This window comes from Oncorhynchus mykiss, chromosome 25 (genome assembly GCF_057628025.1).
Source record: "Oncorhynchus mykiss isolate SJ-2025 chromosome 25, ASM5762802v1, whole genome shotgun sequence".
NCBI classification, from domain to species: domain Eukaryota; kingdom Metazoa; phylum Chordata; class Actinopteri; order Salmoniformes; family Salmonidae; genus Oncorhynchus; species Oncorhynchus mykiss.
Window position 1 is genome coordinate 66605031 of NC_143046.1, and position 14601 is coordinate 66619631.

At 41.7% G+C, this 14601-nt stretch overlaps 1 protein-coding gene across 1 annotated transcript; it reads left to right on the forward strand.

The window, feature by feature from the left end:
• Positions 1-1844: 1844 nt before the first annotated feature.
• On the forward strand, positions 1845-13709 carry LOC110505564 (ectonucleoside triphosphate diphosphohydrolase 5). The gene is made up of 13 exons (XM_021584868.3): positions 1845-2487; positions 2950-3029; positions 3326-3469; positions 3862-3937; positions 4538-4573; positions 8167-8255; positions 8354-8433; positions 9225-9286; positions 9479-9580; positions 10346-10489; positions 10710-10766; positions 11865-11980; positions 12082-13709. Exons 1-13 carry the CDS (start codon positions 2193-2195, stop codon positions 12163-12165), a joined length of 1365 nt encoding a protein of 454 aa, XP_021440543.2. The 5' UTR covers positions 1845-2192; the 3' UTR covers positions 12166-13709.
• Positions 13710-14601: the final 892 nt, after the last annotated feature.

Sequence of the window (14601 nt, forward strand, 5' to 3'; positions counted from 1 at the left end):
AGCCTGTTTTAGTGGGGTAGCATTTTGGCCTTCCATAGTGACATCACAATGAGTTAGTAAACCAATCTGCCAATAACAGCAAATGTTCAGTTTTTCCCTCCCCCACCAAAATGTTTTTCTTTGCTACGAAGCTATTTTGTTTGTTTTCAATTACAATTGTCAAAAATAATCACAGTTAGGTACTTAATTGTTACCCATAAATTATTCCATATTGAGCTAAAACAGCTGCATTGGACATTTTAAATGGACACAAAGGCAATGAGAGGTCCTGCACATGCATGCTTTGATAGGGGAAATGGACCATAAGGGTGAACCACAGGATTGAAAAAAAGTAGCCACAGTATTTAGACAAAAAGGAAGGAGGAAAGAAAGTGCAATATTTTTAGTCCAAATTACAGTGTTAGAACAGTGCGCTGCACAGCGGAGTGTCCTGGGATTGGAATGGCATGCTAGTGCCAAGCCCCATCCTTTCCTCGTGCCCTCTCTGTGGACCTTCTCTCTGCCCTTCTCAAGTCCTGCTGCAGGACTGCTGGCCGCCCCGATTCCGGCTTAATCACACCCCCTCAGCTGAGCTGGGTGACACATGCCACCACAGTTTGTGCTTCACTCACCCTGTGTGTGACTGTGTGGTGAACCTGTTAGCAGGAGCTGAGTTGGGTGATACCAGTTCAGCAGGTCTGCAGTCTCTAGAAATATACAAATTCTACCTGTTTCAGCCCTGTCTTTGTTTACTGTTGCTGCAGCTTCTCGTGGGGACTGAGTGAAGGAAATCCCACTCTGGTGCAAAGCTAAGTTCATATGAGGTCTCTGAGTTAGCAGGGCCTCTTTGCTGAGCTGCAGTAGCACATTGTTATTGCCTCCCTCCCTCCTAGAAACCAGAAACTCTGAACATTACAGTACATTAGAATATTTTTGCTGATAGACTGGTTAATGACACCTTGCCAACCACCCAGCTAAAACTGAAAACAGCTACTCCATGCTTTTCATGGTTTCTCCTGTGAAACATGCCTTTAAATATTATTTCCTAGGAAAGCTTGTGGTTAGCACAGGGATGAGTGGGAGTGAGATTATTGCTTTCATTCTTTCAGCATTTATGCCAGTTGGAGTGCAAGTTGCATCAGCACATCTCGTATGAAAGGTTGGTTGGGTTTAAAGGTCTGCAGCTTATGTTTTTATGTGGTAATTTTCACATGTCATTATTGGTTCGGAATATGATACACACATACAATGACTTATACATATATAGAGAAAGGTGTATTGCCTGTCTTGCCCTGGGCTGTCAGGTTACTACTTCAGGTTACCTCCTGTCAGGTTACTACCTCAGGTTACCTCCTGTCAGGTTACTACCTCAGGTTACCTCCTGTCAGGTTACTACCTCAGGTTACCTCCTGTCAGGTTACTACTTCAGGTTACCTCCTGTCAGGTTACTACCTCAGGTTACCTCCTGTCAGGTTACTACCTCAGGTTACCTCCTGTCAGGTTACTACCTCAGGTTACCTCCTGTCAGGTTACTACTTCAGGTTACCTCCTGTCAGGTTACTACCTCAGGTTACTACTACCTGACAGCCCAAGTCAAGACGGGCAATACAAGAAATTAAGACGAATATGAGTAATAGGCTACTTTGTGCAGGGAAGGAATTGTAGTAATCGACAAGCTTGCCTGTAAGTCTTAATTAAATACACCAATAACATTTATTTTAAGACAATTGCTTCAAATTTCTACAAGCCAGTCATTTTGATGTCTTGATAGATCCTCTTTCTTTCTTCACTTAGGGGGATTTTTGGCTCCAGCTTGCACACAAAAGATGAAGAGAGAGAAAAATAATTGCTGCTGGTAAGCAGATAGTCAGTACCCTGCTCTTTCAGAGGGGATACTCCTGAAGGAACCTAGATGGAACGCAACAGGATTGGTGGATGACTTGTCATGGTGTGGCCCAGTGCCAAGCCCGTATGTCTTTATATACTATAAACAGATGACCAGACAGTCCTGAATGTGCATTGCTACCCACACTGTCTCTGCCTCTCCGGTTGTCTCTCATCACCTCTGCAAGCTGCTGCCACTGCATTTTGTGCTGCTCCTCTGAAGAATACTATATTGAATAAGGCACAGTTTGACTCTTACTGTATATCCATAGAGTAAAGTGTTTTAGCTTTTACAAAAGCATCATTGTTTCTTTGGGTGTTAAAAAAAGATGGCTCTTCAGATGCTTCTCCTGACAGTAATGTCAATGTCGGTTCTGGCTTGGAACTTCCAAGTGAAGGCAACCTACCATCCTCGCCAGACAGTCCACCACGAACACTCTGCTAACATGGAAAACCTCCTGCCCGAAAACCTCCTGCTCGAAGTCGTGCCCAAAGTCTTGCCTGAGGTCTTGCTTGAGGTCTCCCATCCTGTCAACCTCAGCCGCACTTTCTATGGGATCATGTTCGATGCTGGGAGCACAGGCACCCGGATCCACATCTACACATTTATCCAGAAAGACCCAGGTGAGTGTTTTCTCTCTCTTTTTCTGTGTATTTCATTCAGTATCTCTCAGCCTTAGCTTAGTCCCAGGAGCCAATAGGGGTTTACATTCAGCTGTCTCCCATATGTTTGCCGTTGGGTCATTGGCTCTGTGGTGTAAAGGCAAACATGTGCCGTCAGCATGGGGAGAGAGTAATCATGGGCAAGACCGAACCAAGAGGCAGCTGAGTTGTAGTTTTAATCATCTGTTAGTGTGGCCGAAATCCCTAAAAACGAACCTCTAATAATGGACTTTGATTTGCTGTTTTTGTATTTACTTTACCTTTAACATCAGTGATTGTAAAGCATAGCAATGATTGAGGCAACAAAGCACATTTCAAAGCACACATTAATGCAACAGAGTTCTGTTATTTCACACATTTCAAATATTTATGTCTTGTTTGAAAATTGAATGCATTCTCTCCATCTACTTTTTGTCTTTTTAGTTGAGCTGCCAGTTCTGGACAATGAGATGTATCATGCGGTGAAGCCTGGTCTGTCTGCCTATAAAGATAAGCCTGAAGAGGTATGTATCATGTCTATCATTTTCTCATTTAGGCATTGCGATGTAGACCATGCAATTACATGAACTGATTCTACTGAAGCTGTCACTTAAGTCTGATATTTACTGTCTTGGGATCTACATCTTAAAAACCAGACGATGTGAAGTCCTATGTGGACAAACATATCAACCCTTTAATCAACTGAATACGTTGAAATATCTATATTGAAATATCTATATCAGCCCTTTTGGTCACGGCTGTGATTTGAGTGTCCCAGTGGAGACCATGCTCATCTGTTAATGCCTTTTATCCCATTCAGGGTGGGAACACGATCAGAGCGCTGCTGAAAGTGGCCAAGAAGACGGTGCCAGAGGACAAGTGGAAGCAGACCCCGGTGGTCCTGAAAGCCACGGCCGGGCTCCGCCTCCTGCCCAAGGAGAAGGCTAATGCTCTGCTGGATGAGGTGAGGCACGTTTTCTCTCCCCTCAGTTAGTTTGGCACAGGGATGACAGGTCCTGCCAAGGATCGGGACATGAAACTGCTAAGTGCTTACAAGTGTTCTTGAAAAAACTGGGGGGGGGGGGGGGAGTCTACCCACTTCGAGGTGGCGATCACTATGCAAAGAAACTGCTGTTTTGGGGTCGTCTGGAGTAGTGGAATATGTCATTTGGTTTATTAAATTAGTGCGGCTACTCTAGCCATGCTTGTGGTTTTGCATTCCGCCATTCTCAGCCAAATGTGCCTAATAACAATTCCTGAGTCTTGAGATAACAAGTATCTATTTTTATTTTCTTATTGTCTTTATTCATCATGATCTTTATTAATATGCACTGTCATCATAAATTGTCTCCGTAGGTTCGGGAAGTCTTTGACGAGTCCCCCTTCTTTGTACCGAACAACAGTGTCTCCATAATGAATGGAACAAATGAAGGTATGTCACTTTGTTGGTGTCACAAACATTTGTCTTTCATTTTCTTTTATGGTACTGTGGTATCGTGGGTATGTTGGTAAAGAGGAAAACTGTAGACATTGTTTAGATTAGCTAAACGCTGCAGTATTGTCAAACCAGGTGGTTGGTATCGCCGAACACTGTCCTAGTAACGTGTTTATAAGAGCTCTATCGCTACCTCATAGAGCAATTAAATAACCTTGTCTGGGTTGTCCTTCCCACACTCAATATTAAGTGATCCTCCACATCACTCATTAAGACACCCGCAACAACTCCTGTTTCATCAGATGTGCAATTCATTAGCCTCACTTTATGAGAGCCATAACCTGAGCTCTGAGACAGTAGTAATGACCTGGGTTGGTCTATCCATGTCAGACAAATATGGCTAATGTAACAGCTGCTAAATTAATGAAAACTAGTATAACCTCCAATATCTTAACTGACAGTCTCTGAACTGCATGTGTTCAAATGGCAATATGTATCAGTACTTCCAACAACACGATTACAAAGGCAACAATTGCATATGATTTGGGCTCAAGTGAATGTTTACCTCATACACTCTCCATCTACTCTCTCTTGTAGGAGTCCTGGCCTGGGTAACAGTGAACTTTTTGACAGGTAAGACATTGCTCATGTTTTGTTAAGGTGGTGTTAATGGTCAGGGGGGTCATTTCTGAGGTTTAAACACTGTACACAGTTGTAGAGCAGTGCAAGTCTCCTGTCTGACTGTCTTGAATGTTGGCCACCATCTGGTCACGATGGGATGCAATATTCCCTCACTTTTTACACAGAGTTAGTGTAACATTTCTTTTAAAACCTATCCTATGGCCAAAATGATAGCCGCCGCCTTTCTCTTGGTGGCCACAGACCTACAGTACCAGTCAAATGTTTGGACACACATACTCATTCAAGGGTTTTTATTTATTTGGACCATTTTCTACATTGTAGAATGATAGTGAAGACATGAAAACTATGAAATAACACATATGGAATCATGTAGTAACCAAAAAAGTGTTAAACAAATCCAAATATATTTTAGATACTTCAAGGTAGCCAGTCTTCGTCTTGATGACAGCTTTGCACACTTTTGGCATTCTCTCAACCAGCTTCATGAGGTAGTTACCTGGAATGCATATTAATTAACAGGTGTGCCTTGTTAAAAGTTAATTTGTGGAATTTCTTTCCTTCTTAACGCTGTTGAGCCAATCAGTTATGTTGTGGCAAGGTAGGGGTGGTACACAGAAGATAGCACTATTTGGTAAAAGACCAAGTCCATATTATGGCAAGACCAGCTCAAATAAGAAAAGAGAAACGACAGTACATCATTACTTTAAGACATGAAGGTCAGTCAATGCGGAAAATTTCAAGAACTTTGAAAGTTTGCAGTCACAAAAACCATCAAGCGCTATAATGAAACTTGCTCTTATGAGGACAGCCACAGGAAAGGAAGACTCAGTTACTTCTGCTGCAGAGGATAAGTTCATTACAGTTTCCAGCGTCAGAAATTGCAGCCCAAATACAACTTTCACAGAGTTCAAGTAACAGAGACATCTCAACATCAACTGTTCAGAGGAGACTGAGTGAATCAGGCCTTTATGGTTGAATTACTGAAAGAAACCACTACTAAAGGACACCAATAAGAAGAACAGACTTGCTGGGGCCAAGAAACATGAAGAATTGGACCTTAGACCAGTGTAAATCTGTCCTTTGGTCTGATGAGTCCAAATTTGAGATTTTTGGTTCCAACCGTCATGTCTTTGTGAGACGCAGAGTAGGCGAAAGGATGATCTCCGCATGCGTGATTCCCACCATGAAGCATGGTGAAGGTGGTGTGATGGTGTGGGGGTTCATTGCTGGTGACACTGTCTTTATTTATTTAGAATTCAAGGCACACTTAACCATCATGGCTAACACAGCATTCTGCAGCGACACGCCATCCCATCTGGTTAGTGGGACTATCATTTGTTTTTCAACAGGACAATGACCCAACACACCTCCAGGCTGTGTAAGGGCTATTTGACCAAGAAGGAGAGTGATGGAGTGCTGCATCAGATGACCTGGCCTCCACAATCACCTAACTTTAATCCAATTGAGATGGTTTAGGATGAGTTGGACTGCAGAGGGAAGGAAAAGCAGCCAACAAGTGCTCAGCATATGTGGGAACTCCTTCAAGACTGTTGGAAAAACATTCCAGGTGATGCTGGTTGAGAGAATGACAAGAGTGCACAAAGCTGTCAAGGCAAAAGGTGGCTACTTTGAAGAATCTCAAATATAAAATATATATTTATTTGTTTAACACTTTTTTTGGTTACTACGTGATTCCATATGTGTTCATTCATAGTTTTGATGTCTTCACTATTTTTCTACAATGTAGAAAATCGTAAAAATAAAGAAAAACCCTTGAATGAGTAGGTGTTTCCAAACTTTTGACTGGTACTGTATACAGTTGAAGTCGGAAGTTTACATACACTTAGGTTGGAGTCATTAAAACTCGTTTTTCAACCACTTCACACATTTCTTGTTAACAAACTATAGTTTTGGCAGGTCGGTTAGGACATCTACTTTGTGCATGACACAAGTAATGTTTCCAACAATTTTTTACAGACAGATTATTTCACTTATAATTCACTGTATCACAATTCCAGTGTGTCAGAAGTTTACATACACTAAGTTGACTGTGCCTTTAAACAGCTTAGAAAATTCCAGAAAATGTCATGGCTTTAGAAGCTTCTGTTAGGCTAATTGCCATAATTCGAGTCAATTGGAGGTGTACCTGTGGATGTATTTCAAGGCCTACCTTCAAACTCAGTGCCTCTTTGCTTGACATCATGGGAAAATCAAAAGAAATCAGCCAAGACCTCAGAAAAAACATTGTAGACATCCACAAGCCTGGTTCAACCTTGGGAGCAATTTCCAAATGCCTGAAGGTACCATGTTCGTCTGTACAAATAATAGTACGCAAGTATAAACACCATGGGACCACGTAGCCATCATACCGCTTAGGAAGGAGACGCGTTCTGTCCCCTAGAGATGAACGTACTTTGGTGCGAAAAGTGCAAATCAATCCCAGAACAACAGCAAAGGTCCTTGTACAAGGTACAAAAGTATCTATATCCGCAGTAAGACGAGTCCTATGTCGACATAACCTGAAAGGCCGCTCAGCAAGGAAGAAGCCAGACTACAGTTTGCAACTGCACATGGGGACAAATATCATACTTTTTTTGGAGAAATGTCCTCTGGTCTGATGAAACAAAAATAGAACTGTTTTGCCATAATGACCATCGTTATGTTTAGAGGAAAAATGGGGACGCTTGCAAGCTGAAGAACACCATCCCAACCGTGAAGCACGGGGGTGGCAGCATCATGTTGTGGGGGTGCTTTGCAGGAGGGTCTGGTGCACTTCACCAAATTGATGGCATCATGAGGGGGAAATTATGTGGATATATTGAAGCAACCTCTCAAGACAAGACAAGTTAAAGCTTGGTTGCAAATGGGTCTTCCAAATGGACAATGACCCCAAGCATACTTCCAAAGTTGTGGCAAAATGGCTTAAGGACAACCAGGTCAAGGTATTGGAGTGGCTATCACAAAGCCCTGACCTCAATCCCATAGAAAATTTGTGGGCAGAACTGAAAAAGCGTGTGCGAGCAAGGAGGCCTACAAACCTGACTCAATTACACCAACTCTGTCATGAGGAATGGGCCAAAATTCACCCAACTTATTGTGGGAAGCTTGTGGAAAGCTACTCAAAACATTTGACCCAAGTTAAACAATTTAAAGGTAATGCACTCAATTAGTATTTGGTAGCATATAAACTTCTGACCCACTGGAAATGTGATGAAAGAAATTAAAGCTGAAATAAATCATTCTCTCTACTATTATTCACATTCTTAAAATAAAGTGGTGATCCTACCTGACCTAAGAAAGGGAATTTTTACAAGGATAAAATGTCAGGAATTATGAAAAACCGAGTTTAAATGCATTTGGCTAAGGTGTATGTGAACTTCCGACTTCAACTGTATCTATTAGAATGCCTGTTTTTGTCTCAAACGGGTGGTTGGAAAATGAATGAATTCTAAATGCAGTATGTGGTCAATGTACAGTACCTGTATGTTCTACTTTCTGTTTATAATGTTGATGATGGATAGAATCCTGTCTATAGTTTTCTATTTCCAATTCTGTGTGTTTGACTTTCCATCTGTTTGCTTTAGGTCACTTGTATGCCAAGACCAGGAAAACAGTGGGGATCCTGGACTTGGGTGGAGGATCTACCCAAATCACTTTCCTTCCAAAATCAAAGGTAAATGTTCAACTGAACTCCACTGATGTTTTACAAAGATTTAGATAACCATTGCTATTTAATTAGACATTACTCAACCCCTCTCTCTGTACACATAGAAAACAGTTTTCACTGCCCCAGCCAGTTACATTGCCAACATCAACATGTTCAACCACACTCTACAACTCTATACTCACAGGTGAGTAAACAAGCATTGGTGCAGTATTTATAGTACAGATTTCATTTTGCAGGAAAATAATCATGCTGCAACAGGAAATGTGAATTATTATGTGGATTACAATTAATGGACATTTTTGTAGGGGTTGATACATTTTTCGTAAAGGAAAATCAAGTTGGAAATTTCAAAGTGGAAATTACAAACTTCAGAAGCCTTTTTTAAACTCAAACACACTACAAGTTGTACATTTTCCTTTTGCCCCCAGAACAGCCTCAATTTGTTGGAGCATGGACTCTACAAGGTGTCAAGTGTTCCACAGGGATGCTGGCCCATGTTGACTCCATTGCTTCCCACAGTTGTGTCAAGTTGCCTGGATGCCATTTGGGTGGTGGACCATTCTTGATACACACAGGAAACTGTTGAGCGTGAAAAACCCAGCAACGTTGTGGTTCTTGACACACCGTTGCGCTTGGCACCTATTACCATACCCCATTCAAAGGCACTTAAATATTTTGTCTTGACCATTCACCCTCTTAATGGTACACACACAATCCTTGCCTCAACTGTCTCAAAGCTTAAAAAACCTTCTTTAACCTGTCTCCTCCCCTTCATCTACACTGATTGAAGTGGATTTAACAAGTGACATCAATAAGGGATCATAGCTTTCACCTGGATTCACCTACGTCATGGAAAGAGCACGTGTTCTTAATGTTTTGTATACTCATTGTATATCCTGGCATGCAATGAAAACAGCATACTCACATTACCTTGGCATTGTCATGAATGTATTCTGAATATCTGTCCTCATTCAGCTACCTTGGAAATGGACTTGTAGCGGCTCGGTTGGCAACTCTTGGGGCTTTGGGGGCTGATGGTAATTTGAATTGTCATACAGTATTTGCTTAGCTATTCAAGCTAGGCAACTGCAGTCATTCATCTGCTCAGGCTGGATAAATATATTTGTATAATGCTGCAAGACACACAAGATTTCTATAAATCAGACACACTATTTAACTGTCATCCTCGTTGGGGACAATGCAATAACCAATCTGGTTTACTCTTTCAGGTCTGGATTGGAAAGTTTTCACAAGTTCCTGTCTACCCAAGAAGTTCAGAGAGGACTGGACTTTTGGTGGAATCACCTACAAAGTTAGCGGAATTCCTGACGGTAAGCACAAGAATTTCAATAATATTTTATTTTTTATAATCCTCAAAACTATAAATAAATTATTCAGTCTCAGAGCGCAATGTTAGAGTTTAGTTCAGTCTGAGTTGAGAACATTTTCCCACTGGACAGTGCAGAATGCATGTCTTGTCATTCTTTCTCTCTGCATGCAGACTTTAAACAGTTATAATAGAGCAAACCTTGTGTTTAAATGAGAGGAAAATTGTCAGTTAACTCCGCAAATAATGCAACACTCCCATACCACGGTCATGGAGCCAAAAGATACTGGGTTAGTCCCCGAGCTGTAATTTTTCTGTGTAAGGAGAGGCTTGATGTTGACCGCTTACAATTATGTGGTAAAAATAGATAACCCAACAGGCGTGTGCTACTCTTGTCAGCACTTGGTTTCCCCGGTTGTAACCAACAAACCAATCCAAGGGTGCTGTGAAAGTATCCTTTTGGGGTTTTTCTAGTGTAGAGCCCTGGAGAGCCCATAGCCTCAACCCCATTTTGATCTCATAAAGATGCTCCGGGTTCTCCCAGTGCATTCCACCACAAGCATTCAGCAAACTCAGGTATTTTACTCTCATTTGAAAATAAAGCTTTTATTGTTGGTGCCAATTTAAAATTATTCTGACTTGTTAACAATTGACTTGAGTGTTATGTTGTCATGAAGCTCTATACTTTTATGATACCTGCCTTGAAGATTCAGTACAGTTTGTGATAGATAGTAATGATTATTTTGATGTTATCTGTGTGTCTCTCCAGGCTATGCAGGTTACAAGCTGTGTTACTATGAGGTGATGAGGGTGGTGAAAGGCATCGTGCACCAGCCGTTTGAGGTGAAGGGCAGCAGCATCTTCTATGCCTTCTCCTACTACTTCGACAGAGCTGTGGAGTCAGGCCTCATCGGTGAGTAGACACAGACCAGGACGGATACAAAACCACCATTCAGAAAGCATCCAGTTAAACCTCATAATGATATGAAAGGATTCAAGTTTTTTTTTTTTTTATAAAAAAAATGTTTAGTTATTTTCTCCTCAAATACATTTAACTGCAGTTTTTAGGATTTGCTTGGAAAACTGAAAAGACAGCTGTTGTTGCAGATGAGAATAAGTGTTTTGCTTTCCAGATGGTAGTCGCGGTGGCATGGTAGAAGTCAGGGATTTCAAGAAGAGAGCCAAAGAAGGTGAGTGCTAGGCTTTCCCCCCCCTCAGAAACATGTTGACTATATTGATGCAGTACACAGTGTACAAACAAGAAATGTTGGTGCTTATTTGCATGTTAGACTCAATAATCTCACGGGCCTTACAAAACATCAGTTCCTCACCACAAAATCTTGCTGTAAAAATACACGCTGTTCTAACTCACACAAACACTCAACCTTGTTTATGCCCAAACATCTTGGCACTACTGTAACCTAACCTGGAACATTGGCACTTTCGTCTGCCATTTCCAATATAACCAAGGACCATCAGATGAAATGTCTGATTCATAACTGTTCTCAGAGCATAAACAAATATGTTGATATTTTACATACACATTGACATTTATCTATTTAACTCATTTACACACCATTTACAGTAATCTGATGTGGAAAGTGCTCTGGCACGTTAGATTGACATATAGCCTTGGTACTGTTAGAGCGCGTGGCTCAATAAATGCCTGTGCTAGATTTACAGCTAGCAGGAACGAGTTGGTGTGTTATGTAAAGTCTGTTTGCATTGCGAAAACAGTCATATGGTCTCGATGAACACGTCAGGCGTTGGGCAGGTCGTCAGGTGTTGGGCAGGTTGGCAGGCAGTTGACCTGGGCAGCTGTGGTCTCTCTCTCTCGTACCTGACAGCCACACAACACCAAACTGACCTGGGGGCTGAGCCTGAGAGAGACACACTGTGTACAGCTAGTCTGTTGACTCTGCCACCCATCCCCAGAATCACCAACATGTGCAGACCCTCAGCACTTGACTCTTCTCACACCCCCTTTCTCAGTCAGCTAAACAAACCAAATAAACCAAACAAGATGACCAGCTTTCTATCATGTGGTGTACAGGTTAGAGGTTGTCTGCTGCTTGACCCCACATGAGACATGATACAAGATGTCTCAAAATATGCCCACGCGTGCTGTCGTCATAAAACTCAGCATTAGCAGGACAGAACTATGTTACTGTTAAGTAAATAATTGTTAAATATCCACCAAATAAGGTGAATACATAATATTTCTATCACAGTGCTCTCTGCCCTTTGTGATTTGTTGTTAACGTAGTGCCTACCTGATTTGTTTTCAGTGTGCAACAAGATGACCAAGTACCGTCCCATCAGTCCCTTCCTCTGCATGGATATGACATATATCACCTGCCTGTTGAAGGAGGGCTTTGGCTTCAAGGACAACACAATGCTGCAGGTGAGACAGGAACAGGTCACTGGGCACAAAGGTAGGGGACAGGCACCAAGACGTTAATAAGTCGAAACTTAACAAACATCGTTTTTTGTTCTGCTCCACAGCTTGCCAAGAAGGTGAACAACGTTGAAACAAGTTGGGCCTTGGGAGCCACATTCGATCACTTTAACAACCTCAACATCCACTAAGGGCAGCTATCCTAACTGTCTGCAGGCACTGAGAGGGACAGCCTGTTATTTGGGGCATCTCCTCCGCCACCGACCCCTGACTAGCCCCTCCCTCCTGCTCAGCAGCACTGCCACGCTCCTCCAGCCTGCCCATCCCCTCCCTCCCTCAGCAATCTCCTGCAAATAATCCAAGAACTGTTGACAAAGAAATCACTATATTTTTTATAAGGAAGGACAGCTATTTCTACTGTATGTTTAACCCATAATTAGTGAGTTGACTTTATTTTTGCAAAGCAAGCGTTTACATTTTCGCTTCCTTAGGGCTGTCTGACCTGAAATGCAGTCTTATTTGGCTACCTTTGAGTGTGTAGAGTATTTAAAAGCAATGCGACTAGTAAGGTATTGAGAGAACTTTGGTCATGGAGTGCACTGTAAAGTACAGTGGAATATTTGAAAAAATGGGTTGCAGGAATGACAGTGAGGATCCTGGACTTCAAGATCACTTTCCTTCCAAAATCAATGGTAAATGTTAAACTGCAACTCATTCTATCTGGAAATGTTTTTCCAGTACATTATACTGTAGGACAAGTGGGTAAGACATTTCCCCTCACAAGGCTTATAACAATAGATGGTTGAAATGACTTAGCCAAAGCTTCCCCCCTCATACTTTGCACAGAACACTTTAACTGCAGATACTGTATTGGAGATCTGTTGCTTGGATGTTGTCTACAGAGTTGTTCATATCCATCCATGTTAAAGGGAGGTGTCCAATTTGCAACAACTCAGGAGGCAAGTAAAGCTCAGAGGAGGGAGACGATAGTGTTCTCACTGAGTAAGTCTTGCATTTGATACATGAATACTGTATGGTGTATGTGTGGTGTTAATGTTTAAAAGTGCTGCCTTGGTAGATGTGTGGCCTTGTGTAGGATGGCCGGTGGTGTTGAATCAGAGTGAGTGACTTGTGTTTCCGACTGTTGGTGAACTCTGTGTTATTTGTGTTGTCTACGGTGGCACACTAAATGATCATTGTTCGATCAGCCGTGTGCATGACGACAGGACCCTGTCAGAGGTTTAGCTTGTTGCGGTATTCAGCAACCAGTCATAACGTTATTATTAGAGCGTCTAAGCATGTCAGGTATATCAAAGACCTTCAACCCATTAATCGTTCATTTGTAGGAATATAGCTCTTGGTTCAAGACACACATAATGCTTAATACTGTTTGTAATTTTCTTCTTGTGAACTGTACAAATATTTAAAATGCTGTTGCAATCTGTACAAAATTAAACTTTGCTCTATTATTGCTCCTGGTGCAATCATAGCCGCTATCTGTCCAATAACTTCTGTTGTATATAAAACTACAAAGTAAACCTGTATTAGTAAAATACTTACCAGTCTGTAACTGCTTCGACTTTGCAGATGAAAACGTTCTTTCTGCTGCATAATGTTCACTATACTTTAAGGTGAACTGTTTGACAGATCATGTCAATATTTTATGAAAACCTGGTGCAAGTAAAATGTGTGTATACACTATACATGTATGTTTCAATAAAATACTAAAAGTGTATTTGTTTTCCCTAACATGTCTTTAAATAGCCCAATATACAGTGTACAAAACATTAAGAACACCTTCCGAATATTGAGATGAACACCCCTTTTGCCCCTAGAACAGCCTCAATTCATCAGGGCATGGACTTTGTGTTGAAATTGTTCAACAGGGATGCTGGCCCGTGTTGACTTCAATGCGTCCCACAGTTGTGTCAAGTCGACTGGATGTCCTTTGGGTGGTGGATCGTTCCTAATACACACAGGAAACTTTTGAGCATGAAAAACCCAGCAGCGTTGCAGTTCTTGACACAAACCAGTGCGTCCGGCACCTACAACCATATCCCGTTCAAAGGCACTTAAAACATTTTCTCTTGATAGTTCACCCTCTGAATGGCACACGTTCACAATCTGTCTCAAAGCTTCAAAATCCTTCTTTAACCTGTCTCCTCCCCTTCATCTTTAACCTGTCTCCCCCCCTTCAGCTGTAACCTGTCTCTTCCCCTTCATCTTTAACCTGTCTCTTCCCCTTCATCTTTAACCTGTCTCTTCCCCTTCATCTTTAACCTGTCTCTTCCCCTTCATCTTTAACCTGTCTCTTCCCCTTCATCTTTAACCTGTCTCTTCCCCTTCATCTTTAACCTGTCTCTTCCCCTTCATCTTTAACCTGTCTCCTCCAATTCATCTACACTGATTGAAGCGAATTTAACAAGTGACATCAATAAGGGATGAAAGCTTTCACCTGGTCAGTCTGTCATGGAAAGAGCATGTGTTCATAGTGTTTTGTGAAACTGGGATACAGGATATTTAATTTGTTTTTACAAATTCTTATTAACAATGACGGCCTACCTGGGAACACTGGGTTTGCTGCCTTATTCAGGGCAGAATGACAGATTTTTACCTTGTCAGCTCGG

Excerpts from the sequence above, each read along its gene's own strand:
- LOC110505564 (XM_021584868.3), top strand. The coding sequence starts at position 2,193 with ATGGCTCTTCAGATGCTTCTCCTGACAGTAATGTCAATGTCGGTTCTG. Across the intron at positions 3,030-3,325 it reads ATAAAGATAAGCCTGAAGAG|GGTGGGAACACGATCAGAGC; the intron begins GTATGTATCATG and ends TATCCCATTCAG. Across the intron at positions 10,490-10,709 it reads TGTGGAGTCAGGCCTCATCG|ATGGTAGTCGCGGTGGCATG; the intron begins GTGAGTAGACAC and ends TTTGCTTTCCAG.